The following is a 26656-nucleotide window of genomic DNA, read 5'->3' as shown; positions in this document are numbered from 1 at the left end:
GTCCAATTAACATTAAACGTTTGTTTGCAATTCACTAAAATGACTGTTCTGTTTTATTGGAGGTACCCATTACATTTTTATAGATTTTGTTTTACTGGTAGAAACAACATTTCTTAGTTACTATACATTAGATTGGCTATATTTTAACACAAAATATTGTTTCATATAACGACAACTAAATACCTTAATTTACAGATTATGTATGTAGCTAATTTTAAGGTATTTTTAACGTACTATGATTATTTTTGCAATGGCCAATAATTTTAAATATATTTATGTAATATTTTTGTCTTTGATTTTATGTACTTATTGGGGTTTTATCGATTGTTCTTAGTTCTTTTACAAAGATAAACTGTATTTTGAAATTAACAAATAAAAGCCATATATTCACAGAGATTAACCTAAAAGGTAGTTGTTTTTTAATGTATTTTCACATAATAATTACGTTTTCTTACATGTCTTTTTACTTATTTTACAAAGATAAACTGTATTTTGAAAGAATATTACTGTATAAATACAGAGAAACTTGATAAAGTAACAAATAAAAGCCATATATTTACAGAGATTAACCTGAAAGGTAGTTGTTTTTAATGTATTTTCACATAATTATTACGTTTTCTTACATGTCTTTTTACTTATTTTACAAAGATAAACATTATTTTGAAAGAAAATTCCTGTATAAATACAGAGAAACTTGATAAAGTAACAAATAAAAGCCATATATTTACAGAGATTAACCTGAAAGTTAGTTGTTTTTATTGTATTTTCACATAATTATTACGTTTTCTTACATGTCTTTTTACTTATTTTACAAAGATAAACTGTATTTTGAAAGAATATTACTGTATAAATACAGAGAAACTTGATAAAGTAACAAATAAAAGCCATATATTTACAGAGATTAACCTGAAAGGTAGTTGTTTTTAATGTATTTTCACATAATTTATCTGTTTTTCTACAGTTAAATAACAATTATTTACAGTAATACACTGTAATTAAATGAATTATGACTGTAAAATATTCTCTGTATTTTTACGGTTTTTGCATGTAATTTTGAAAAACATTCTTTTACTGTAATTTGACGGAATACGTCTGGCAACTTTGCTGCCAGAGATTTACCGTTTTTTTACGGGTTTTTTTTTTACAGTGTACTGCATGAATAATAATAAGTGGTAAAAAGCCATCATTACTAACAATTTTTTATTTATTTCAACTTACAGGCTATGTTTAATTTATAGCCCATCTTTCCTAATTTTCTGGTAGTTTTAGACTGCTAGTGTAGTTTTTAAGAATGAAGTAAACTATATTTCGCATTAAGCAAAATGACTTGATATATCATAAAATGATCTTGCATAACACATACTGCGTTTACATTTAAAAAAAAACATTGAAAACGAGCACAAAAGAGGACGAAACGTCGCACTGTGAATTGCAGACAAAGTGCTTTATTGTTTTGAGCAATGCTTATGGAATGGAGTGTATGATATCGGTTTACATCATAACATATGAGACAGTCGCTTTTGGTTATTCTCATAGCAGATTTTTGCCTCCTATATGTGAGTGTGATGCACATTTTAACCAGAGATTCCCCATCTCTGCTATTTCCTTCACTATCTAGATTAGAAAACGACACGAACAGTCACGAACTACGCCTTTGATTTTCGTTCACTAAGCGTGTAAACCTGCAGATAAATCTCATCCGTTCGCGGAGTCCAGAAAATGAAACTCCACTTGCAGTACATTAAAGTTTTGCGATGAGTTCTCCATAAATGAACACATTGAGCAATAATGCTTTTGGCAAATGAAGAACATTGTGGATGGATCTCAAGAAGCCGTGGAGTGTAGCTGTATCTCACTCTGGCACGTGTCACGTTTTGTGAAATCATCGCTGCGTGTGTATCTGTGTATCCAGAAGCTGAAGCGATGATGATACAATCAAAGTCTGCTGCTAAGAAAGACTCTTTTGTCATGCCCATGTCGTACGTCAATATTATTACATCCAAGAAGATCGGGGTTTGTTTTCTTTCCCAATGAGAGCACAATAAAAACGAATCTTTTCCCGAAGCGCAAAGGTTTCCCAAGTGCACAAGCAGCGCTCAGTTTATTAAGAAAATGAAACAAACCAATGACGCTGTAACAAGGGTGCCGGGTAATACTTCCAGATAAAATGTTTGAGAAAGCTTGAACACAATTTACAGTTAACACTATAACAAGAGCCACACCTACTCATATCAACAAATTCACAATGCACACTCTTGTCCAAAAGGCTTGCACATAGAATTAGCCGGTCAACGAGAAACAGTGACCTCTTCATTGTCGTGGTGTTGTGCACAGAACGTAACATCCCATATCTGTTTGTAAGTTACAGAAGGTTATGAAATACCCCCCTCACATAAAAAAGGGTAAATCAAATAAACACTGAAAAAATGTTAGGATTTTTTCAACAACCACCCCAAGAAAAGAATTTTTGACTTCGGTTTGGGGAAATGGAGAGATTAAAAACACAGAATTAAATAACTTGTAAAAAGGCACGACTCTTGCACAGTGTATACATTGAAAACACAGTATAAAGCAGATATGGGACAATCTTAAAAAATAATAGACCTGGGGTGTCAGGGCACAGGAGAAAAAAAATATATGCATGAAATATACAACTCCGGACTAATCCGGATCAAACATGAAAAAATATTGCAACAAGCATCTCTTTTTTCCATTCTTTTTTAGACAGTACTCGCAATTTAAAACTGTAACTCTTCATTAATCTGAACACTTTTACCAAATCACTTAAAAATTCGGACATTTACATGTCTGGATTAAAATTTAATGTAAAAATAATGTGCAAGTGTTTAAAAAATCTAAACCAACATAAAACGAGGAGGCCTTTTTGAACTAGATAAAAAAATTAATCTCTAAATCACATTACCTGTTTCTAATCCAATGCCGTTTACAAACGCATTCACATCTGTTAACAGGTATTATGTTTCCCTTGTAAATACCACTGCTGAACCAACAGGATTATGTCAACATTTTGGTTCCGTTCATTGTGTGCAAAATATACAACATTTTGCTGCCAATTTGAACGTTCTGAGAATTTACAACAAAACTCATGAGAGACACATAAACAAACAAAAAAAAAAGAAAAAAAAATATACAAAGCACCCCTTCCCCAAACCTCCATGGAATACTGAAACACAACACAAATGGGTGTGTCCTGGTACGATGCGAGAGGTAAACTATGTTTCGTCTGCTGAGAACAAGCATTTGCGTGAGAACAAGTGAACCTGCAAGGCTGCATTTAACAGTGCCTCATAGTGCTTTCGTTGCAGCTTGTAACAGACCAAGTGATCCTAATAAAAAGTGCAACAGTTTAAGGTGCTGATGGCAACTGAATCACTAATGTAACAGAATTCACTGATGACTAAAGAGAAACCACTGATCCTGCTGTTTCAGTGTCTTCATTCTCTCTCCCGTCAAGTTGCTGCAAAATTGAAAATGACAAAAAAAAGTCCAGAACCTTTGTCTCCATCTCAGAGTAACTCCACGAATGTGCCTCAGAACACTGAAGGAACATGCAAGATAGATTCGGCTGTTTGTCCACAAAAGGCCTCCTTTTGTAAATGGCTCAATGGGCATTTCTGTTAGTCTCTGTCCAGAGCAGGATGTGGACTGTGCGGAGAGTTTGCAAACAGGTACTGTGGTGTCAAGTGCTTTGTGAGTCTTTGCGGAGCTTAAAAGAAGCTGTAGACCTTGGTGGACATATAGCAGAATGGGCAGCCAAGATGTGACTTGAAAAGGGACTTGAAAGCCAGGTGTGTGGTAAATGGTTTCAATTAAGATGATCTTCTTTTCCGATGTGTCCTTGATTCCCAGTGATCTCATTCTACACATTCATTAACTGAACCACAGACCATCACGCAAGTTCTCCTTCCTCTCTGTCCTCTTCCGTGTTAAAAGGCAGGAAAAATAACAAATGGAACAAACAAGAATAAGGGACATGCATTTAGAAAGCAGTAAAAAGCCCCCTCCCCCCAATACGGCTATAACTGTTGTCCTTTTATCACTCTCATGGTCCCACAAAACAAAGAACAAATATCTGAATATGTAAACGAATGGTGGTTGTAGCTGCTGTAAGGGTGCCCCCCTGTGGCAGAGCAGGTGAGAGAGTGTTCTACACCCCTCTGCTGGCGTCCCTCTTATTCCCACTGAACTCAGCTCAGTTGCCATGAACTAGGGCAGAATGGTAGTGATGAACTCGTAGAATCTTTTCGAGTACTGCTCCGGGTTCACGGTGGAAATCTCCGCACCAGCCTAAGACAAAACCAAGCACATGTCTGAGGTGGAACCTTTTATAGAGTTGTCAAGTCATGCATGCACTTTAGATGAAAAAAATATTTTGGGAGCAATGCATAAAAAAAGTCGATTGTAGGCTAAAGTTTAAAGAAGATACTAAACTACACTCAAAATGTAACCAAAATATAAATAAAGTGATAGTTCACGCCAAAGAAAATGTACCAATTTACTCATCCTTGTGTTATTTCATAGGACTGACTTTCTTTTGCGGAACACAAAAGAAGATATTTGTAAAAATGTTGTTAACTAGACCCCATTCGTTTGCATTGTTTTTTTGTCCATACAATAGAAGTGAATGGGGGTCAGTGCTGTTCAGTTAACAACATTCTTCAAAATATCTTCTTTTCTGTTCCGCAGACGAAAGAAAGTCATACAGGTTAGAAATGACAAGAGGGTGAGTAAATCATGGCAGAATTTTCATTTTTGGGTAAACTATCACTTTAATGTACCAACATTGATATGTTATACTATTTTAAAGTCTAAGGCTAATAAAACTGTCTGTCTTTTCATGCTTACACTTTGAATATGAAGTTAAAAGGAAACCGAATTCTAAAAACAGACGTTAAAATAAAAAAACAGGTTTATTTTTAATCAAAAGAACTCACCCCATGCTTTACGGTTTTGGCTGCATGTGCTGCTTTTTTCTTGGCATCGTAATGCTGCAGGATGTCAATGACCGCCATAAAATAGACCTCTTTTCTAGGGGAACCTGTAGAAAAAAACTTCCATGGGTAAAACCTCATTCCAGAAGCACATGTTCTGGTACATCTACACAAACCCCATTTCAAAATGAAACAGCACATAATCTGGCATTTCCTTCACCACTTACTCTCATGGCTTTTGATGGCGTAGACGTCAATGCTGGGGTCAAAGTCTCCCGGCGACAGGGGTTTAGCGCTGTCCAGGGTGTTACTGGGACTGTCAGGGGGGGTGCCAGCAATCCCTCCGTCACTTTCTCCTTCCTCTTCTCCCTCAATATCCTCACTCTCCACGTCCTCCTGTTCTGCCCTCTCCACATCATGGATCCCAACCAGAAGACTGTAGTCCATCAACTTCAGTAAAGCAAGAAACTTGATGGAGGAAACATACAACAAAAATATTTAAATACTAAAAAAATTGTAAAAGTAGAATAAGAGTAGAGAGTAAATTTTGTAATTTGTATGCTTTTTACCACATACGTACCTCCACATCCTTCCGAAGCTTATCAAGGAAGATTTTCTTACACTCCTCATTGATGTAAATTTTCTGCCCATCGTTGATAAAATCATTATCTTTGTATGTGGGGAGATCTTTAGCCTGCCGTAACAGAGCAAAAGTGACAATGTGCTTAGAAATGAGAGTGAAATGCCAAAATCACTAGCATCATTAAAAATAACTTCAGGTCCTGACACAACAGCAGGGGGAGCTGTAGACGCATTTAAAAGCAGTTGTGACACGAATCCTGATGTCTGTAGTGTATTGTGTCCCTATTAAATCACACAGCGTTTGGATGACTGTGGATGATTCAGATGATGTGCATTTGTGTTCAAAGTGCATGGGGAAAATTCAGAATGACATAACTGAAATGAGCCTTTAAACACAGGTTAAGACCTGCATCAACAGGGACTAAAAAGCCTCCACAAGCCATTACAAAACCAGATACAACACACCATGAATCAACATTTCAATGTTATGCATTAGCTTTGTGGTAAGCAATGGATATCTCTTAACAATTAGGTAGGAATCATTCATACGGAGTTCAAACTATAGAAATTAATGCTAACAAAAAATATTTCCCCCTGGGTGATTTAAGTCTACAAAAAGATTCTACCCCAGCAATTCTTCATATGCAGCACATTTGGGAAGCTTAACTCTAGACTCAACTGAAAACATTAATGGACTTTAACAGCCTGTACGATTTGCTCATTTCCCAACATGCTAAAGCAAATATATAGTATCTATCATACTGTTGTGAAATCTTAGGTCATTGACGACCTCAGCTGGTGGCTCAGAAACCCACATCGGACAAAACTACAAGTGAACAGACATCCATCTGAGAGCACTGATCAAGCAGTTAGCATCCATTAGAGAAACATCATTACCTAAGAGGGACCATGTTTACAGAGCTCTGGTACTGACTGAGCACATTAAAGTGCTTAACTCTCACAGGAAGACCCCTTTTCATGATTCAATCAATCAATTCCCAGTAGATACAATCACACCCCGTTCTATGTTTTCTAGGAGAGAGTTCTGACTTCGAAAGTGAACCAAGAACGTGCAGATCATCAAAAGCACAAATCATTTTAAATAACATAACAAAAATTGATTTTGCGATAAGATTGTAGAAAGCAAATAGTGAAAAGAATGTTCCAAAAAGCTGGAAGACTGATTCACACAGTATATGCCAACACAGCTTGGCCTGAGAAGAAACCTCCAAACCCAAGACAGGATAATCTGATGTGTGATTAAGCCTGTTTCACAAGAGTGTTTCGCCTAACTTTTAACATGGGAAAAAACTTTATGGCCAGTACACAAAAGTGAATTCAAGTATCTGATCCAAATAATTGTGTGAATCATTGTGTGAAAAACATGCATTTGAGCAAAACCAGAACAAAAAACATCGACTTCACAGATATTTCGAAGAATGCTGCTTTCAAAGTCCACATTTGCACGAACGAGTACAAGCGCAATTCAAAAGAAAGCTGTTCTCAGAAAACAAACAAACCCAGTGAGGAAAATGGACAATTTCTACACTTCTTCATTATCTGCTCAACCAACAAGCAGCTTAACGGCTGATAAAACAGCGAGTTCGAGGGTGTGAAGTCTTTTATCCATTTGTGAACCATAGACAGACTGTCGGTATCCCTGTTAAGCGGTAACCTTAAATTGACACGCTTTCAACAGCCGTCTATAAAGCTACCAAAATTACACAGCAGCAGGTTTGGCATGAGACAATCAAGAATTTCAGATAAAAACTGTATAAAATATATTGTTTGTTGCTTATGTCTGCCAAATGCATAAATAAAACCAAGTATAAATCAGTTGCAAATGCAGCACATCTAATTTATGTGAGTGATGAGAGCATATTTCAACTTGGTCATAAAAAATAAAGGGATTCACAGAAGATCTGCACATAAAATAACTGCTGGTGTCATATTTCTTATTCTGTGTGCAGCTGTGAATGGAGGAACATTTTTTGTCTCCTTTTATCTCCCTCCAAAACTGATTTCGGAAACAGGGAGGACTCCCTGTTTCGCACACCCTAGGAAGTATCCAAGAAAATGTGGGGGATGTGTTCACGGCGACAGAATAAAAGGATTAAAATAGGGATTGAGTAACTTCATGCTATCACTGACCACCAGTAGACCATCCAGACCTAAAACAATGACGAAAATAAAGACCTAAATATACTCTATCCAACACTAAACTATATTATAAATTCTATTTGAGGAAAATCTGAACAGATTTAACTCTTAGTTAAAACACAGACGTGTCATGATCTCAAGCAGAAAGTAATTCCTAATCCATCTAATCCAAATGTTTCTTCATTGTGAAGTACTAGCTTACTTTACAATGACAAAAATAGCTCAAGCTTGTAAATAAAGCTGCATTTTTATTTACAGCACCAGTGTTGATACTACTGCAGTTTACAGCCTGGTGGTTTAAGCTCCACAGCTTAAAAAGGCACCATGGACTCTGCTTTACCTTGACGCTCTAAGTATAGGATAGATCTACATCTGTGCAGATTATTATATGTGCAATAATCACACAGACGCTCACTCTCATACTTGCTCTCTTGGTTCCCACGAATTAATGCACAAAGTGTCAAATTAACTACTTTTTCATTACGAGGCAATAAACCTGATAAAACAGTGTGTTATCATTTAAGTAAAATACTTAAAGTCAATTATCTAAAAAGTACTTAAAACAAAATTAAGAAAGATTTATGTTATTGCTGAATATGCATTTTCCCCTAATCATGACTGATAAAAGAGAAAATTATATTAATGATGTAATGTTATAAAACTAAAATCGATAGTTCACCCAAAAATGAAAATTCTGTCATGATTTACTCACACTCTTGTCATTTCTAACCTGTATGAGTTATTTCTTCCGTTGAACAAAAAATACGATATTTTAAAGAAAGTTGGTAAACCGAACAGCACTGGCCCCCATTCACTTCTATTATAACACCACTGCAAGTGAATGGGGTCCAGTTAATTTTTTTTTTCTAAATATCTTTTGTGTTCTGCAGAAGAAAGAAAGTAATTCAGGTTTGAAATAACAAGAGTTATGATGCGTAAATGATGACAGAATTTGTATTTTCGGGTGAACTTTCTCGTTAATTATTTTCCTGCACCTTTCATAACATTTTCACTCAAGAGATTGTGCTTGAGGATAAAACTGACCTTTTCTTTGTCACTTGCCTCTCTGGCAACGGTAGATCCCTACAGGAAAGAAAAGATGAACCTTGTCAACTCATGTCATAATCATCATCCGATACTGACAACTGTAAATTTACTTTGGCAGCTATTTCTCATAATCATCACCTTCAGGTCATACTTCTTATACACAGACAACCGGTGGCTGAACACGTTGCGTGTGACTATCATATAAGTCTCGTCTCCGTCGACAGTGAGGCGGTACATGCCGAGAAACTGCGGTAGCAGAGTGGTGCCGTGATATTCCACGATATACTGCAGCACAAATATCATAGGATCAAACAGTTTTTGAAAATGTATTAGAAATCATATTCCATTGGTAGGCTGGCAAAGATGAGCAGAATTTTTAAAGAATACATAAGCGAAACATATTGCAGCATAGTAGTCACACCTGATGGTACTTCTTGAGGATGTTGTGCATCTCAGCCACATCCTCGCTGCTGATGGTCTTGATGACGTACCTCTTGTCATATGAGGTGTGAAAGCGAGCGCCACTCCGGCCCTGAGCTTCACTCACAAGGGGCGCGCTTCGGGTCAAAGAGTTCTGCCAACACACGTGGGAAAAAGACCTTATAACACACAATATATATATCAAGAGATCTTTACACTATTTTATACTCAAAAGCCCTATTCGGATGGTAATTGTTTCTCATAGGGACGAAAGATATTTTCTCCATTAACTGGTAAATGGTGATTTTATTGCCATCCTAATCCAGAATATCTGTGTTTTTCTCCCTCTGCCCACAGAAAAAGCTGTTTTTGGAAACAACAAGGTTGTGCGGTAATGTAATTGCTTATAGTTTATAACAGGTGTTAAATCCAAAATACGTTTTTTAAATCCATTCTGACCACTTAAAAGCACAACAGAGTGTAGCTCTTTAGGGGTTCAGGGATTATAGTGTCTGATGCATTGAAAATACTGTAAATGGCAGCATAAAAAGCACAACACGACTCGCACCATGTCACATCACATGCACTTCTGCGAACGGAGAGAAACAGTTCACAAATGGCAGAAAGTGCATTCTTTTGGCTTTCTTTATTTTGCAAAAGCACAATATTTTGTGGTTATCGTGGATTTACACAAATGAATGTAAACTCTTTACAGCTTTGAATGATATCATACGTGTCTGTATGATGACCAGATGATATAGAGTTTAATAAATTCCGGCTGTTAACATGATCACGTAGATGAATCACGCAAGCACACACAAAATATACGCACAATATACAAATTCACATAAACTAGCTAATTTGACCGATAGATCAGAATCATGACTTCACTACACAGAGAGGGAGATGATAGGAACAGAAAGAATACAGGAAAAAACATGAAAACATATAATATTAATTATTAATTATTAAATAGGTGCGAATTGTCATGTGACTGAGCAAGTGAGAAGTGCATTTTCCGGGTTTGTGGGATTACAAACTCACACCTACACCATGAATTTATGTTTGTCTGAATGCATGAGCTTTATCACCAAAGGAGCCATGTAGATTTATTTTTACAGGCGCCCTTATGAGAAACGATTACCATCCAAATAGGGCTAAAGACAAAGTGAGAGACTTGTTAAAGGGATAATTCACCAGTATATCCAAATTTCCCCTGGTTTCTTCGCCCTCAGGGCATCCTAACTGAATATGACTTTCCTCTTGAAGAATAATGCAGTCAAAGTTATAATAACATGTATCATTTTACTTCCAAGTGGTAGAATCCGTTGTAAGTTTTCCTTTTGTTCCAATAGGATTGGTCATCGTCAGGCTAAGGCTCATCGTCAGGACTCGAAGGCTAACGGAAGCTAAACATTAACGTTAATAGCGCTGTTTATATGGATATTTATCTTAAACAAACACTTCGATTCGCTTCAGAAGACCCATTCTACCGCTTGTAAGTAAAATTATACGTGGTATTATAAGTCATATTATTAGTCAGGATGCCTAAGGGTGAGTAAAACATGGGAACATTTTTAATTGCTGGTGAAATTTCGCTTTAACGCTCCATGCTCGTCAGAGAGATTTGCAGTTTCATCGGTCTTCCTCCTAATTTCTAATTAATTTCTAAGCTTTATCTAGTGTCTGTTAACATTGCAAATATTAACTTCTTTAAGAGGAATGTGGAATACCACCAATACCTGTTTTTTATATCGTGTTCACATAATTTATTATAAATGTTGTTCACCCACAATGATCTGATCACAGTTTTTCCTCTAAAACTCAAGTGGTATGCCCTTGTGTCTGCGTTTATCTGCCCCGGTTTCATGAAAAAGCTCACTGTGGACACATGATGCACTTGAAAGGACTAAACGGTTGCTGTCTGTGCTTAGTGAGCATGAGTGACAGACACAGCTGCACAGAGCTGGCAGCTCACACCACTCTACGTAGATTCTCAAGCTCTGATACCTTCAACTGAAAACATACACAGAACCATATTCATGTGTTACGAGTCTCTATATCTTAGTCAATCTCTGTTCCTTAAACCTAAGCTTGAATTTCCCCATCTATACACTCACCAAGCAGTACTCATCAAGTTATATTCCAAAACAAAAAGCAGGATATGACATTTCGAAAGCTAAAGATCTTCCCAGGCTGAGTCAGAATGAGCGCCTGTAGCCATTCAGCTGACTGGTTGTTCCGCAGGGAAGTGTGTACACAGATGGGCTGAAAATAGTGATGATGAGGCAGTCAGCTTTTAAGGGACTCTGGTCGGACTGAGAAACCACCACACCAAAAACTAAACCTATGTCATAATAAGTTTACACTCGAGATCTGTAATATAAAACAACTTTGTAATCATGGAGGAAGTCACATCTAGCCATAGCCATAATGTCACCAAGACACATTAAGCCACATTCTTGTCAAAATCCACCCACTATTTATTTAATTATAACATAATAATAGACCTGTGTAGAAAGAGCAGCACTATCCTTTCTGAAATTACAGCAACGGAAACAATTTTAAAGACCAGTTTTTCTGAATTTACTATTTATAGGTATGTGTTAGGTTGAATGCTAATTTTTGTTTCATTCTATGAACTACCAACAATATTTTACCAAATTTAAAATAAAAATATGGTTTCTATTTGCATTTATGGGCAGAGATTGGACTGGAGAAACAGGTCAACATAACAGAAAAGATGCTCTGTATTTTTCCAGATCTTGTTATGTCAAGCTTAAGTGCAATACTATTTGGAAAACATTGGAAGCCTAGAAACTAGGGGTGTAAATCAGACAAATCATCATGATACGATGCAGTATCGATTTTCTCCGCCTGCGCTTGGATATTTAATCAATATTTTGATATCACTTGCCTAGTTTACACAAGCTGTTACATTTTTAATAACTCACAAATGCAACTAAAATATATAAGATAAACATTTAACTAAACTCGTCCAAATGGGACATTTACAGCAATAAACTGTAGTGTTTCTGGTTTCTACTAGAACTTTAAGGAACAGTGGGGCAGGATGACATCTCAGGCTAATTAACATGTTGATGATGTCATAGCGTAGTTTTGTGTGTTGCAACTTCGGAGTCGTTTTGCTTTATCTTTTAAAACAGCATATTGTCCAATAAAGCAGTTCTCGTTTCCGTTTCATATTTATGTATCAACAGTGTCACGTTTTTGGAAGCTGTTTTTGTTATCATTTATTCACGAGTCGGTCGCCATACGGTGAACGGAATGTGATGCTTCTCGTGCGATACTCTAACTATAGGGAGAAAGAAAACTAGCATCTGGACTCCCTTCCTGCATTCTGATTTTTGGTGTGACGGCACTCCATGGCAAAATGAATACAGCGAAAACGCTGAACTAACACAGTTATACAGACATAACGTGGGGAATGGAGATGTGGGGAGTGTCAAAATAAAGGTATGATACCTCATATAGATATATTTAGATCATTAGAAAATGTATCTATGCTTCGATCCATATCAATGTATTGTTTCCCCCCTACAATAGACACTGACTGAATATCTCGAACCAAGACTCTAAATTAAGCATCGTGTTCTGGGAAACTGATGTTTTTTGGTGTATGTGTCAGGGTTACAGTCACGTAAATGTAATGCATTTTAAACCCACACAAGAAACATGGAGCTCTAGTCAAGACTGTTAGCGGTTACTGATTTAAGAGAACACTGAAAGCATAACTTCCTCAATAACTAAAATTTTGAGAAAAGTCTTTCTGAGTAATGCACATTGATTGCAGCTATTCTTCCTAAAAAAGGCTATTTTCTTTCATGAAAGGGAAATAAGGAATAGAATATGACGGCAATTAAGAACATTTGTACGTGGGAGGTTGAAGGATCCAAGGACAGCTCGGCGTTACCGTGCTATTACGGGTAATAATGGTCTTCATTACGACAGCAAATTGAGTAGTTAATGACTAAATTACCTCTTGTTAATCATGGGCTTTTCTCATCAAGACTCGAATCTGTTTGGCATTGTTTAGAAGAGAGTACACTGGTGTCTTATGCTGTTCAATTGCAGTATTGCACTGTGCCTCTGAAAACCCCCACATTTAGATTAAATGTGACACATTGGATTATTTCTTTCTACACACAGCCTACCTGGAAGTCCTGGTCATCGATGTTGAACCGCTCTCTCAAATTACGGAAAACAAGGGGACAGTACTCCTTGAACTTAAAATGGCTTGGCATATTCTCTCTGAAAAGCAAAGCAGAGAATGGATACATCAGTTTACATCTGCAGACCTCACTGATGACACAATGTTGGATTTGTAGGATTATGGACATAATGTTGAAAACAATACAGCATTGTGAAACAATAGAGGTGTGAATGGAGAAGTTTCATAGGAACTTACTTGTTGAAAAGGTGGTTGTCCACCTTGATCTTTGAGTAAGCCTTGAAGTCATCAGGCATTAACATGATGGGGATCTGAACATGGCTCAACTCGTTTATCTAAAGAAACACAGATAAAGATGAGATTATGTCATAGGCAACTTGTTCAGGGTTCGAGATTTTGATAGGACAGGGAAATAATTCTATTTTTGGAACTAATATTATGGGAAAATCGTATGCAAACTAATTTATTATAATGACGTAGGTGACATTTTAACAACCACTGCACGCAAACACACAGGCACGGGGTGCTGAGATGTACTGGGAACAGATCTGGGGATGTGAGCGATGTGTTGTGCCTCATCAGAGGGCGATATCTCTGTGACACAATGCACTGCTTTGCTTAGCTCAGGAACTGAAACAATGTGATGCATTCAACTGTCATCAGTTCCTACTTTGCAAAGTTTGCTCTTGTAAAAACAACAAGGAGCATTCTGTAATAAAAGTGTAATTACTGATGTTTCTGCCGCACAGTGAGAAGTGGGATCTTAAAATGGCTCTGGACAACAATGCGAGTTAAAATTTTCCAACAATAAGGTCGGGTGACTCATAGGTTCTTTTCCTCTGTTAATAAATAAATAAAGGAAGCACACGACTGCTATCTAAACTCAAGAGAGCTGCCGAAGGCTTTAATTACTGTGATATATTTGTTTGTTTGAGGATGTGCACGGACCGGTCTAATTATACTCAATCAAATAGGCATGAAGCACCATGGGAGATCAGAGATAACATCCGAGTCTGACACTTTCAGCAGATATAAATGATGAGCAGAACAGTCACTAAGCAGGAAACAATGGAACCAATATAAAAAGGTATAAATATGTGACCCTGGACCACAAAACCAGTCATAAGTAGCCCGAGTACGATTGTATGATTGTTCTTTCATGCCAAAAATCATTAGGATATCAGGTAAAGACCATGTTCCATGAAGATATTTTTTACATTTTGTAAATATTTAGATCTTTTCCTACCAAAATCACAAAATGTCCGGAAACATGCCTAAACATTGCTCGCTGCTGCCTGCTCTTTGGGGATACCCATTTAAGTTTGGTATCTATGTAAAGCTTAGGATTTCTGCTTTCAGGTTCATCTGCTCGTCACAACGTCTTTACAGCAGTAAGCCAATAGAGAGCGTTAAAAAAAACCTGTTTCTTCTTAGCAACGTCCTCTGATAGACAACTTTAAAGGTGATTTTCTCTAAATTTTGATCTTTGCACCCTCAGGTTCCAGATATTAAATTAGTTGTATCTCAACCAAATATTGTCCTATCCTAACAAACATCACAACATACACTAGAGGTCTTCAACTAGTTTTCTTTGAGGGCCAGATTCCAAAAGTATAAATAGGATGCGGGCCAGTTTTTTTTACCATATCATCAATTCTTCTGTTATTTTGTTCATACATAATGAATGCAGTAATAAAAACAACATAGTTTTTCCCTTATCTACAACAGTTGACGTGGTGTAGTACTCTTCCTGCAGTTACTTTCAAGGGCACTACACTTATTTTGGAACGCAACATTTTGCATACGCAAATTGACTGCCTGTGGCTGTGGATTGCAAATTCTAACGTTGCAAATAACATCAAGTTTTAAATTGCTTTAAAATACACCTATCCTTATGAGCCGAGGGTATTGCTTTCATATGAAATATAGCACCGTTTTGGACTTTCAAAGATCAGTACTTGCATTTCTTAAAGCACACCATTCTTTAATTCTCTTGCATATTTGAAATGTTAAGGCCCCCAGTTGACTAGCCCTGACATACATCAATGGAAAGTTTATATCAGATTATGTATAAATCTCAATTTAAAAAATTGGACCCTTATGATTTATGTTTTGCAGTTTATTTTAAATTAAAAAATGAATAAACAGCTTATTAACAAAATCTGATTATTAAGAAAACGGAAATACAAGCAAATTGTGACATGCATGGTTAGATTTTAGGAAGGTAGTATTTCTTCGATGTGCAACATCTGTGTTTTCAAGATTGTAAAAAATACGGATCTTAATAAAGAAGTAATACCTAGTCTCAGTTTTAACATCAAATTGCAGGTTCTTCTACATATCTAAATGAAACCTGACAGTTCAAATCTTTATAAGAGATTTTTATTTTTAACAAACAAAATAAAGGAAGTGCATTATATGACATCATTTTCTGTAAACCCTGCTTGTCAGTCAAAGCGTTTAAACTGGGTGTGGTTATAGGTGGTTGGAGACAGCAAGTTCGGGTTGTTTTCAAAACCTGGAGGGATATTGCATCGACCTACAGTGATGTGACCTCTCTGAGAATGAGGAACAGTAAGGTCTCTAGAGACTTTCCTATTGGCTAGTCAAATGTCAAGCTTGTGGATTGAGAGGTGTCTCAAAACCCAGTGCACTGTGGGTAAGCAGTCCTACCCTCAGGAGGCAGAATTTGTCTTGTTTTTCTAGTTTGAGATTATGCCTCAATTTTTCTGTATTTCAATTCTATTTAAAAACCTCTTTGACATTACACATCCTTGAGTCATTTTATGCAATTTGGAAAAATCTTGCCTTACTTAATATTTAGCCTGTCATAACTAAATCAAACAGCAGAGCAATTTCAGACCTGTATAATTTTCATCAGTAATTAAAGGTTTATAAAGAAAATTATAGTTCAGTCTATAATAAATATGGCAAATAAATATTTATGCAGCAAACATTGTATTACCTTACATATAACTTTTATAATAGTACAATATACATAAATCCTTTGACAATGTAGAAATTCTGCTTCCCTTTTTGACAAAAATGGGGGGAGTTTTAACCTGTCCAAAGGCAACGCCCGTGAGGCGGTCCGAGTCAGCTCTGGGTTACTGAAACCCTTTACGAGAATGCAGATTGTGAAAGGAAGTCAGGCATTTTAAAGAAGGTCACTTGAAACCCTTTAAAACGTCTTGCTCCTGACACAAGCAAGTGTAAAGAGGCAGTAATGCATGCTGTGGTTACAGCTTAGTGAGTTAGGCTCATCTTACACGCTGCGGGCAGAATTTAGGCCACGCTGAGCACTAGGTACGAGAGGTTCATTTTATTTATTTGTAAGCCAAACAGCAAAAGGAATATGAGAATTCCAAGTTAGACATGAATTACAACTTAAGTGGACTGTTCCAACAACAAAAAAAATATACTGTCTTTTTAAACAATGTTTAGGGATGGTTAACGTCACCCAACTTTCAGGAACGCAAAATGAACATAGATGCACATTTCCTTCAAGTTAGTGTTCCCACTCAACACTAAAGCGGGAACTAGTTTTGCTGACACAAAGAGTTTACGCATTTTATATAGATGTCTGTCTGACCAGAAGACAAGTAACTGCAGTGTTTCCCATAGGATTTTGAGTGACTATGGCACAAGGTGGCGTCACGTGCGAATTAGCATATTCGTGATGTCATACTTGCAATTACTCTCTGAACTATTACACACACACTACGGTACTTTAATACATCTTAATGCCAAATAAAGCGGTTGTTGTTTGCACATAAAGCTACTTACATATTTTATGTTTTTGTCGTCAGACATAATACAGACTAAGGTACATTTTTATATGTCCAGTTGCTTGAAAACACTGTTTTGTATGACTGTGTGCTGCATGCTTTGGCGCTTCAGAAATAATGCAGCAAAACATTGAAATATAGAGATCGCTATCTTATTATGAAGTGTATACAAATTTGGTCCATTTTGAAATGATGGCAGAACAAATTAGACTGTGGCAGGCCGCCATAGTCTCCAAGTAATGAAGGGGAAACACAGAAATGGTCCATGCCTCTACCAAGCAAGACCAAAAAGAGAGCTGCTGCAGATGACATAAAAGCATTTACCACATCTCGAGAGCATGACAATAAATCTCCTAAAAGGCACTAATATTGAGAGCAGAGGTGACTGACCATTTTAACAAATTTTCTGCCCCTTTTAGTTTAAAATAGCATGTCAAAAGTTAAATAAATAAAACCATACTGATGCAAATACAACCAGCAATTCTTTTCTGTAGGGTGAGATCTGCTGTTTAGCTAAAATGCAACTGAAGTTTCACAGGCAACAGGTTCTTGCAGAAACATGTGCGAGCAGAGAGAGGTATGAGATGTACCTTTTAGAAAACTAACCCGGTCTGCATGAAAAAGTGAAGCAACAGGCGCCGAAGGAAACCGCTCCCTGGGGCTCGAATGGATACAGTGACCCCACGTCATCGATAGCGGGGGGCCTTCTCAATGTCTCAGTAGCTACAGAAAGCAAAGGTTTACCTTTTAAGGGTTGTCTACTAGAGCTATAGCGAGTAAAGTGAGTAAGAGGTTTCAGTGGAAATATACACCAGTAAAAAATTTCACTATTTAAAATGTTGTGAGATGTTATGGTATAGGTTAAAAAAATTCATCTAGAAATTAGGGAGGAAAAGGGGGAAAAATATAAGTCTTGATGCTGGGTTCACGATACGATACGCATCACAATATTTTGAACAAAATAAAAGAATGAAACTGAAATTCAAATAACATTTATTTTCAAAATAGTCATTTCAAAAACATGCAAAAACAACGTAAAAAAATAATTGTAACATTTTAAGGCTTAAATGAACATTCTGTACTGCAGGATTGTCCATCATTTGCTACATACAAAGATGTTACTGTTTTGACAATTTACTTTACATTAGAATTAAATTAAACCAGGTCAATACCTTTATTTTTCTGAAAAGTTCAGTAACTACAGGATATGCATTCTTGCAACACCGAGAATATTAGACCATGAACGACATTCAGTTCATTTGGTCTCATTTTGACTCAATTGACTCGTTCGTTCAGTGAAGGGCGTATTAATTCAGTACATTCAACCAATGAAACACGTTATTGGCTCACGTCACGTCTCTTTGAAAAGAAGAGCTGCACTGTCTTTGCTTGAGACTGTAATGAATGAGAAATATCTTTCATAAAGATATATTAAATAAACTATTACATTTCTTCAATCATGTAAATTACATCCTTGGTTTCGATCTTTAGCAGGTCATTCAATCTTTTAATGTACAGTAAGACGCACACGCTATAAGTTTTCTGTGTTTGACCGGTGATTGTGAAGGAAAATAAGACGCCTCATAAACCACATGGAGACAGATTATGTCTTGTGCTTCCCCTTCTCCCAGAGACATCTCTCTACCGCATATGTGAGATAAGCCCATGTGATGCTCTGGCGCAGAGTAGGCAGCGTCTTGACCACTCAACAAAAAGAATTAAAACAACAACATCGTATCGTGAAATATCCCCATCATTCTATGATATGCATGGTATAATATCGTACTACGAAGAAGTATCGGTACACCCCTACAAAACTATATTTTAGTAGTTTGCAAAGTCTAAAGTTACAGTGCTACAAAAAACACTTAAGCGTGTAGGCATACTGTTCATGTTTGAACCTGGACTGGCCTAGAACAAATTAACCTTTTAACAGCCTAAAAACCAGTTAGCCTCTGGAGTTGGAAACCTATATACAATAAATTCTACTTACTGCTCAGTGAGCTATTCGACGACTAAATTGAGCAATTTCAGAGACAAGACGCAGCACAACATATGAACTGTGAGAAACTAGAGTAGACAACATACTACAATGTCCTAGTTTCCACCTACATGCAATATCCTTTGAGGATCTAAGGATAATGGCCTAACAAAGCGAAGACCAGATGCACAAGACCTACAAGGTCTCCACCACAGCTGGATTTGTAACACTTTAAACAGAAATAACTTCTTAAAGCCACTGCCTTAGACTCTAAATCCCCCATTGTGTTAAGTTCATGTTATAGGTATAACACAAGCCTGAGGCAAAAGCTAAGTTTGTTCAACAACTGGTGTATGATCAGCACTTATCTCTGTGCACCCATCTCACTGAGCCAAGTTTCACACCACCACTTCCTGTTTGTCTCTATGGTAGCGAAGTCAGGTTTCCGCTACAGCACTGACAAGCTTACTCTCAATGCAGGAAGCCTAGTTGAGAGAATGCTCATCCTCCTACCAGATGTTTATAAAGCTCTTTGTTTCTATGCAATGTGCAGTCATATCTTGCAGTCATTCAAAGAAAGTGGGGTGTTTGGCATTTCAGCCTCCTAGCCATTCTTGCTGCAACAATGCAATCATTTACTGCGTAGGAGCCTATGGATCTAAAAACAGAAAGAGCAATACACTTTGATGCAAGGACAGCTGTTTGACCAATTTCATGAAAAATGCATGACAATTATATGTCTTCAAAGTGCTCCTGACTTAAACAAACTCTCTAATATACTTAATACACTTAAAACTAATTTTTAAAAAGCCTGCAATGCAGAAACTAGGAAGGGGAGCATTTATCTAACCTAATGGTTCATTAAAATTCTGGTGAAAGGTCAAAGAAAAAGCCCTAAAGGTCACATTTGAGGCTATTTATAGTTTACCCACATGCATTATAATTCTCGGATGTAAGCCATTTCATAGGGAGCTCTAAAACAGGACTTTATAAACTGAGAATGATGACAAAGAAACTGAGGTTAACATAAAAGTTGTCAAGCATCTTTTGCTATTTTGCTCACACACTGTGTCAGTCAGCAAATGCCCAACCATAAGAATAGAATACCCAAATGTATCAAAAATATATTTTTTAAACATAGCAGTACAGTGTGTGCAAGCTGTTAAAGATAAAAAACTAGCCTAAAACATAAGTATTTGTAAGTTTAAAGACAAAATAGAAAGAAAAACTTATTATTTTACTTTATGATATCTTAGATGTTGACCTTTTAATTTCTCCTGGTTAAAATCCAAACAGATACACTGGTCATTCACCTTTGCTGCCCGAGTGCCCACTGAATCTGAGAAAGCACTACGTCTAGGGCTGGGCAAAAAATGTAATAATGGATTAATATATTTTTTAATGCGGTTGATTCCTCAAGCATTAGCATAAATGTTATCGCTACTACTATCCACCAGATATCCCTTTTCTTTTCACAACAGGTGGGTGTTATAACAGGGAGCATATCCTTAATTCATTGCTTTATTAACATGGCGGAAGCGGGGTGTAGTCGTATAGTTTCTGACCAACATTATTAAAATGTATGAAAATACACCAAATAACGTCTTTATTTTCTTTCTTTATTATTTGTATAATTTTTTTATCATACACCACTTTATATTTACTGAAGAACTGATTAGTGTGTCTGTGTTCAGTTTGGCTGCTTGTGCGTGCAACCATTTTTCGTCATTGAATAAGAACATGGCAGCCTCCTGAGGTTAAAATGATGTCCTGAGGACACAGATGATGTCGTCACGTTTCCACTTTTTTGCTGGCGATAACATATTACAAACCATGCTCTGTAGAGCAGTTTGTCCATTTAGAGCTACTGTAGAAACAACATGGCGAATTCAAGTGGACCCGTGGTGTATGTAGAAAAAAACATAACGCTTCATTATGTAAGGTCTTTTATAAACATTTTATGCATTTTTACTATAAATCCTGCAAGAACCTACACATTGGACCTTAAAGTAGTAGTTTTATCTAACCTGAGTAGAGCCCTATGCTTTCTGTCAAATTTGTCACATTTTTTATATATCAATAAAAAAGGCTTATTTTGGAACCTAACGTGTATTGTCAAATTGTTAAATACGCTGGCTCCATATGTTAGCCACACATATGTTTGTCATGTCATTATAAGTGTTTGATCACATAATTTGAGTGACCATTGCAAAAAAATGTGTTTATGTATATTCTGTTTATGTAGCCTACATACTGTACTCTACAACACTTACAAATCTTGTGCCCAAACTTTTGACTGGTACTGTACTATGATATACACATAATATCGGGCGATATATCAATGTCGGACTGTTCGTACTCCCTAATATCGACATCAGCCCACCAAAAACCCAAATTGGTCAGGCTCTACTTAAAAGCTTTTTATTGAGCTTTTAAGACTTTGATGATGATTAGCATTCACCCCAGGCTGTGTAAAAATAAAAAGTGCCTTATTTTCCCAGTGTCACAGATCGGCTGCTGTATTTTTAGAAACTCCTTATGCAATCCAGAGACAGACAGAGCAACTCTTGGTCAGGGCGGGAGAGTCTGGGAAGCATTGAAAGCTTAACAAAGAGAAAAGTGAGAGATAAAAGAGATTAAGAGAGAGTATGTGTGTGTTAGACTAGTGTATAGTAAGCAGAAACGGGAAGACAGAGGAACAGCAACGAATGATTTTCAATGGCTTTCTAGAGTGTTTGGTTTCAATAATCATCTAAATTCAATATTCGCTGTATTTAAACTAATTACCTTTATCAATCTCAATGCAAATACAAATTAGTCTTAAGTAGAAACACAAAACAGACAGCTTTAGAATACAAAAGCCGAGATGCTCCTTGATACGACAGAGAATAAGGTTACATTATATTCCCCTTTCAATGGTTTGCTAATGAAATTCAAGCACGATCGTGGTCCTTAGTGGTCGAGAGCTGCTTTCTGTTTAGTAGTCTGAGCTCAGTGAGGGCTTGCAGCTGCATGCATGATTCATTAGCAATGTAAGGACCACAGAGAGCTGCAGCGACTACTCCACCCTCAACTTTCTTGACCACATGGACCTTGAGTTGGAACGGCAGCGTCGGGTCCAAATAATCCAACATCAGGCTTTTAGGCCCATTTGCATGGCTCGGCACCAAACAGCAATTAATGCATTTGCCGGGCTTTTACAGATAAGTACAGATCTGTTTTTGCTAGTACAGTATCTCTCTCGTGATTTTTTGCCTCCCCCTGTTTCCAATTACATTCCTGCCCTGCAAGACCAAGCCTTGACCTCCGCTTTGACCTGGGGCACAAAGCACTGCAACAGACCACAGCTTTCTGTTGATGTATGCTGTATTTGGTGCAAAAAAAACTAACATTATTACCTTGGAATTAATAGACTGTAAACAAAGCGTTATGCTGCCCAAACTTAATCAATAAAAACAGTCCTTGTAGAGTAGGTTATTTCATTACAATTAATATAACAATCAAAATATAAACATAAAAAATTATATAAATTAAATACAATATAAATTGTTATATTATATAGACCATAAAACAAACAGACCCAAGGTAACTTTGGGCCAGACTCATGTGTCCAATAAAACTTCTATAGATATTTATAAACAAAATTACCTGAATTTATCAGGTTCAGGTATTGCAGCTTTTCTTCCGAAACCTCATAATTATTATTTTTTGAGCCATAAGACATTATTATAATCACCCTTTATGTTTGTCACTAGGGATGCAGCGATTAGCAAATTTTGCTGTTAACCACACTTAAAAACTTCATGGTTAATTAATCGTAAAGGCTTCGTTACACCGCGTATTTATGTTGCACAGAACAGACCTGTTGCAACTTGCACAAAATGTAAACAAAGGAACACCAGCTGTGCACAAACTTAAAGAGCCTTGCTTATCAGAGACACGGAGGCTACATCACACTAGATTAACTATTACAGAGCGATCAAACAGCTAATAACACATACATTCACAATCAATGCTGTAGCGGTGACAGTTGGGCTTCAGTGCAACAGAGTTGCACACCGGACAAGAAGCGGTGCGTCGAGGACGGCTCATGATGTGTACATTCTGTATGACTTAGCTAAAATTTAAAGTCTTCTCCTGTTGCAAGTTGAACCAATTTAATTTCTTTTTTTATGGCGTTTTTAACAAACAATTATTGAGCTTTGAACATTACTTAGCGAATAGGCATTTATTATTATTACGTTAATAAATCCATTATTGTTTGCTGTAAAACTGTAGGGAAACAAAATACAAGTGATCCATGCAAGCCAGCTCTTAAAGCGACAGCTCTGTTTAAATGCTTAAGAATAAGCCAACACACACTCTACGCTCCTGACTGATTCATTTGATTAATTGGACTCCTTTATTCAGTTTCTGTAACCACAGGTATTACATAGCTCATTTAAATGCTTGATTCTGATGGGCCAGTCACGACATTCCAAGGGTTGTTCTTTTCAAATAACAACCGCTCAAAACTAATACCACCCTGTAGCCCAGATGTTGCAAATCATTTTGAGAGGGGAAGTTTAAAATTACACAGATTAATTATAAATATGTCTTTTTAATAACATATATGACATTGAATTTACAAATGATTAAACCAATTTGCCTGTTTGTGGTATTTGAACGTCGTTTCACTAAACAGCTTTTCCTCGCGGAAGGTCTGCATTCGGTAAAAATGAGCTAATAAAATATTTCAAATTCACATTTTATGTCCAGTTGTTTTCTCATGTGGCAAGTAGCAGTGTAATAAGCGGGATAATGTACAAGCAGCCGGCTGTTATTGCCCTGTTCACACTGTCGGGGCCAATTTCTACAATAACAGGCTTCCTGTATATTGTCCCTTACTTAGACAAACCTGAAATTTGTTTAAATTTTGTTACTTACGGATTGACTGTATTGGACTTCAATTAAACTTCTGTTTTCTAGTTTTATGGTATTATAACCTTATTTGTTAAGGTAGATAACAAACTAATAACTTACTTTTATCTGGCAGAAATGTTGGCCGGGCCTGTAAAAATGTATAAATCGTGTAACAGTAATTCATACCAACAACATCTATAATTGTTGCATCCATATTTTTCACTGGGTGTTACAAATATCCCACCACTAAAAAGTAATAAAAGTGCTTATGTCAACAAACAGTATTATTCAATCGTTTTAAAAGTACAATGTTTTTTCCATTTCTTGGAAATTGGTGAATTTGGCCATCCATCCATGTAGGCAACTTTTATCCTCTGTAAGTATTAAAATACAGTAGAAACATTACCCCTAAGAATTGTTTAAGCGACCAAGAAAAAAAACGAATGCCAACATAACAACTACCACTTGGAAAATCTCACCAAAGCAGCAACTGTAGGAAACCGAAAAACTACAACAATGACATTTTAAGAAACCTTTATTTAAAACATTAAAGGAATGTTGTGTGATTGGTCTGTCTGTGGCTGTACGTTTACGAGGAGGGGATGAGTAACAAATGGCCAGAGGTTAAAACTGCCAAAAAGCTTTTGCCTGACAACAAGACATCCACATTTCCACTGACATTCAAAGACGATTTTGTGTGTTTTTCTGCCAGTTTTTACTTTAGTATGTACACTGTCAAAAAGAAAAATATCAAAAAGGATTGTCTTTTACAAAAAGTTAATATGAAATAAAACAGTGGACGCAACAACAGAGTGTCAGCTGACACTTGCTTCAACAGAATTACAAGCTTATCTAGCAACCAAAACTTCCAACAGGAAATGATTACTCACCAACAAACTCACTACTGATGCATTGTTTTGCAACCTCTATGCGTGCATAAAGGACACAGATGCCCACTAACTCCACAAGTTTTGAACTACACCTCAAGTAGTCAGGACTACTTAACTGTTAAGTCAATTATTTGTGCTGCTGACATGCCATTTTGTTTCGAGAAAAAGAGACTTTGCAACTGCAAAAGCCTCGATGAAGACAAAACTGAATGCTCAAAGCAGACCAAGCCATGATGACTGATGATCATGAACTGCATGGACCCAACAGATGGTGGCAATTACTTACTAGTACAACTAAAGAGCAACTGTCGTTTTCCAGGCGTACTGAAATCTAATTCCATTAATAAATAACTTATATATCATGCACCGACACAAACATAAAATAGAAAATGTACATTTGACTCACCGAATGGTTAATTCCCCACATGAGAACACTGAGCAGAGGGTCGCTGGCACGAAACAGCTTCACTTTCTGAGCCACGAAATGTTTCTTCTTCGTTTTGCTCGCAAACGATGCGACAGCGTTAGCAGCCGAGGCCATTGTTTTGTTGTATAACAATAAATTAACTATCACACAGTGACAAGTGCTTTAAATAAGCTAGTGGCGTCCTAACTGTTTCCTAGTAAAATGTCATTTGGCATAACGTTCAGTTAGCTACCCCAGCCAGCTAACTGTACCAACCCAACTATTAGCTTGTAAGACAGAAGAAAATGTGATTAAACACAGTTATTACATATAGCATTAATGTTAACAGCAAAAATCTGTATTAGCTTTTAAATTTTCACCCGTAAACTGCAAAAGCTTTTAAGACTTCATTTGCAAGCCTTACTGGCTAACTAGCTAACAAGCCAAGCAAGCTTTCCTCAAGACCTCCTTTTAACACTCCGCCTATACGAATGAAGGAAATTATTAACGGATATAAGAGAATATGAAGTGTAAAATCTAAATGTTAGAACATTAATCTAATTGCCAAAAAAATGGGGAGAAAAAACATCCACCGCAGCGCTGCTACATAGCATGCTAACTCACCCCAGTCAAGCTAAGCCAACAAACCCTTCAAATATGTCTCGTGCAAAATCCCACTCCCACTTTCTTTCTTTGTCGCGTGTCTGCCCCAATAAGAGTATTACTCTCTGAGAAAAATGGTATTCCGAGCGTGGAAGATGCCAGAGCCTTAATTTTGTCAGCTATATTATTTTAAGTCGGCGTATCCGGTTCAGCTCCGCACTGCCCGAATGACGGACTGACAGGTCCACACACTCGCGAGCGCGCGCACACAGTGAAAAAGTGGGAGGAGGTCGACATACACACAGTAACACAAACACTTTGATTAATTACTCCAAATTGTGTTCGTTGTGAAACCTGACAGAAAAACCAGACACGTAAAATAAAAACAATAATGTTGACAATCCTCAACATCAGACAGTGTAAAGGCTCTTAAATCTGATTAGATCAAAATCTTATTCAAATAAAAAAGGACGCATGGTATTGATCTTGATTCACCGGATGCCAAAATGATTCATTATTGTCTATGGGCCATTCTTTTTAGGTAGAATCATGCACTGTTGCTGGTGTGCCATGTAGTGTTTTTGAATGGTTTCATGATGTAACGATTTCCTTTTTTTTAAACAAAATATTATTTTCCATTTTAAACCTGTGCCAGTTCTTCCAACGATGAAATGATCTGTACATTATTTAAATAAGACAGGAATCAGGGTTAGGTTAATACTGTCCTAATTGT

General features: G+C 36.8%; 1 protein-coding gene across 1 annotated transcript; it reads right to left on the bottom strand.

Moving 5' to 3' along the window:
* Positions 1–1420: 1420 nt before the first annotated feature.
* Positions 1421–26215, bottom strand: pip4k2aa (phosphatidylinositol-5-phosphate 4-kinase, type II, alpha a). Its single transcript, XM_079447638.1, has 10 exons — positions 25321–26215; positions 13591–13688; positions 13337–13433; positions 9163–9315; positions 8880–9026; positions 8739–8777; positions 5533–5646; positions 5180–5420; positions 4956–5059; positions 1421–4308 (listed from the first exon to the last, which is right to left on the bottom strand). The coding sequence occupies exons 1-10, from the start codon at positions 25453–25455 to the stop codon at positions 4228–4230; spliced, it is 1209 nt and encodes a 402-aa protein (XP_079303764.1). The 5' UTR covers positions 25456–26215; the 3' UTR covers positions 1421–4227.
* Positions 26216–26656: the final 441 nt, after the last annotated feature.

This window comes from Barbatula barbatula (genome assembly GCF_947034865.1).
Source record: "Barbatula barbatula genome assembly, chromosome: 23".
NCBI classification, from domain to species: Eukaryota; Metazoa; Chordata; class Actinopteri; order Cypriniformes; family Nemacheilidae; genus Barbatula; species Barbatula barbatula.
The sequence above is the reverse complement of the archived record's forward strand: the minus strand, read 5'-3'. Positions and strand labels throughout refer to the sequence as shown.

Bases quoted from the DNA above. Each gene is read 5' to 3' on its own strand.
- pip4k2aa (XM_079447638.1), bottom strand. From the start codon at position 25,455: ATGGCCTCGGCTGCTAACGCTGTCGCATCGTTTGCGAGCAAAACGAAG. The intron at 9,316-13,336 runs GTAGGCTGTGTG...GTGTGTTGGCAG, and splicing joins TCGATGACCAGGACTTCCAG to AACTCTTTGACCCGAAGCGC. The intron at 4,309-4,955 runs GTGAGTTCTTTT...GTTTTGTCTTAG, and splicing joins CCAAAACCGTAAAGCATGGG to GCTGGTGCGGAGATTTCCAC.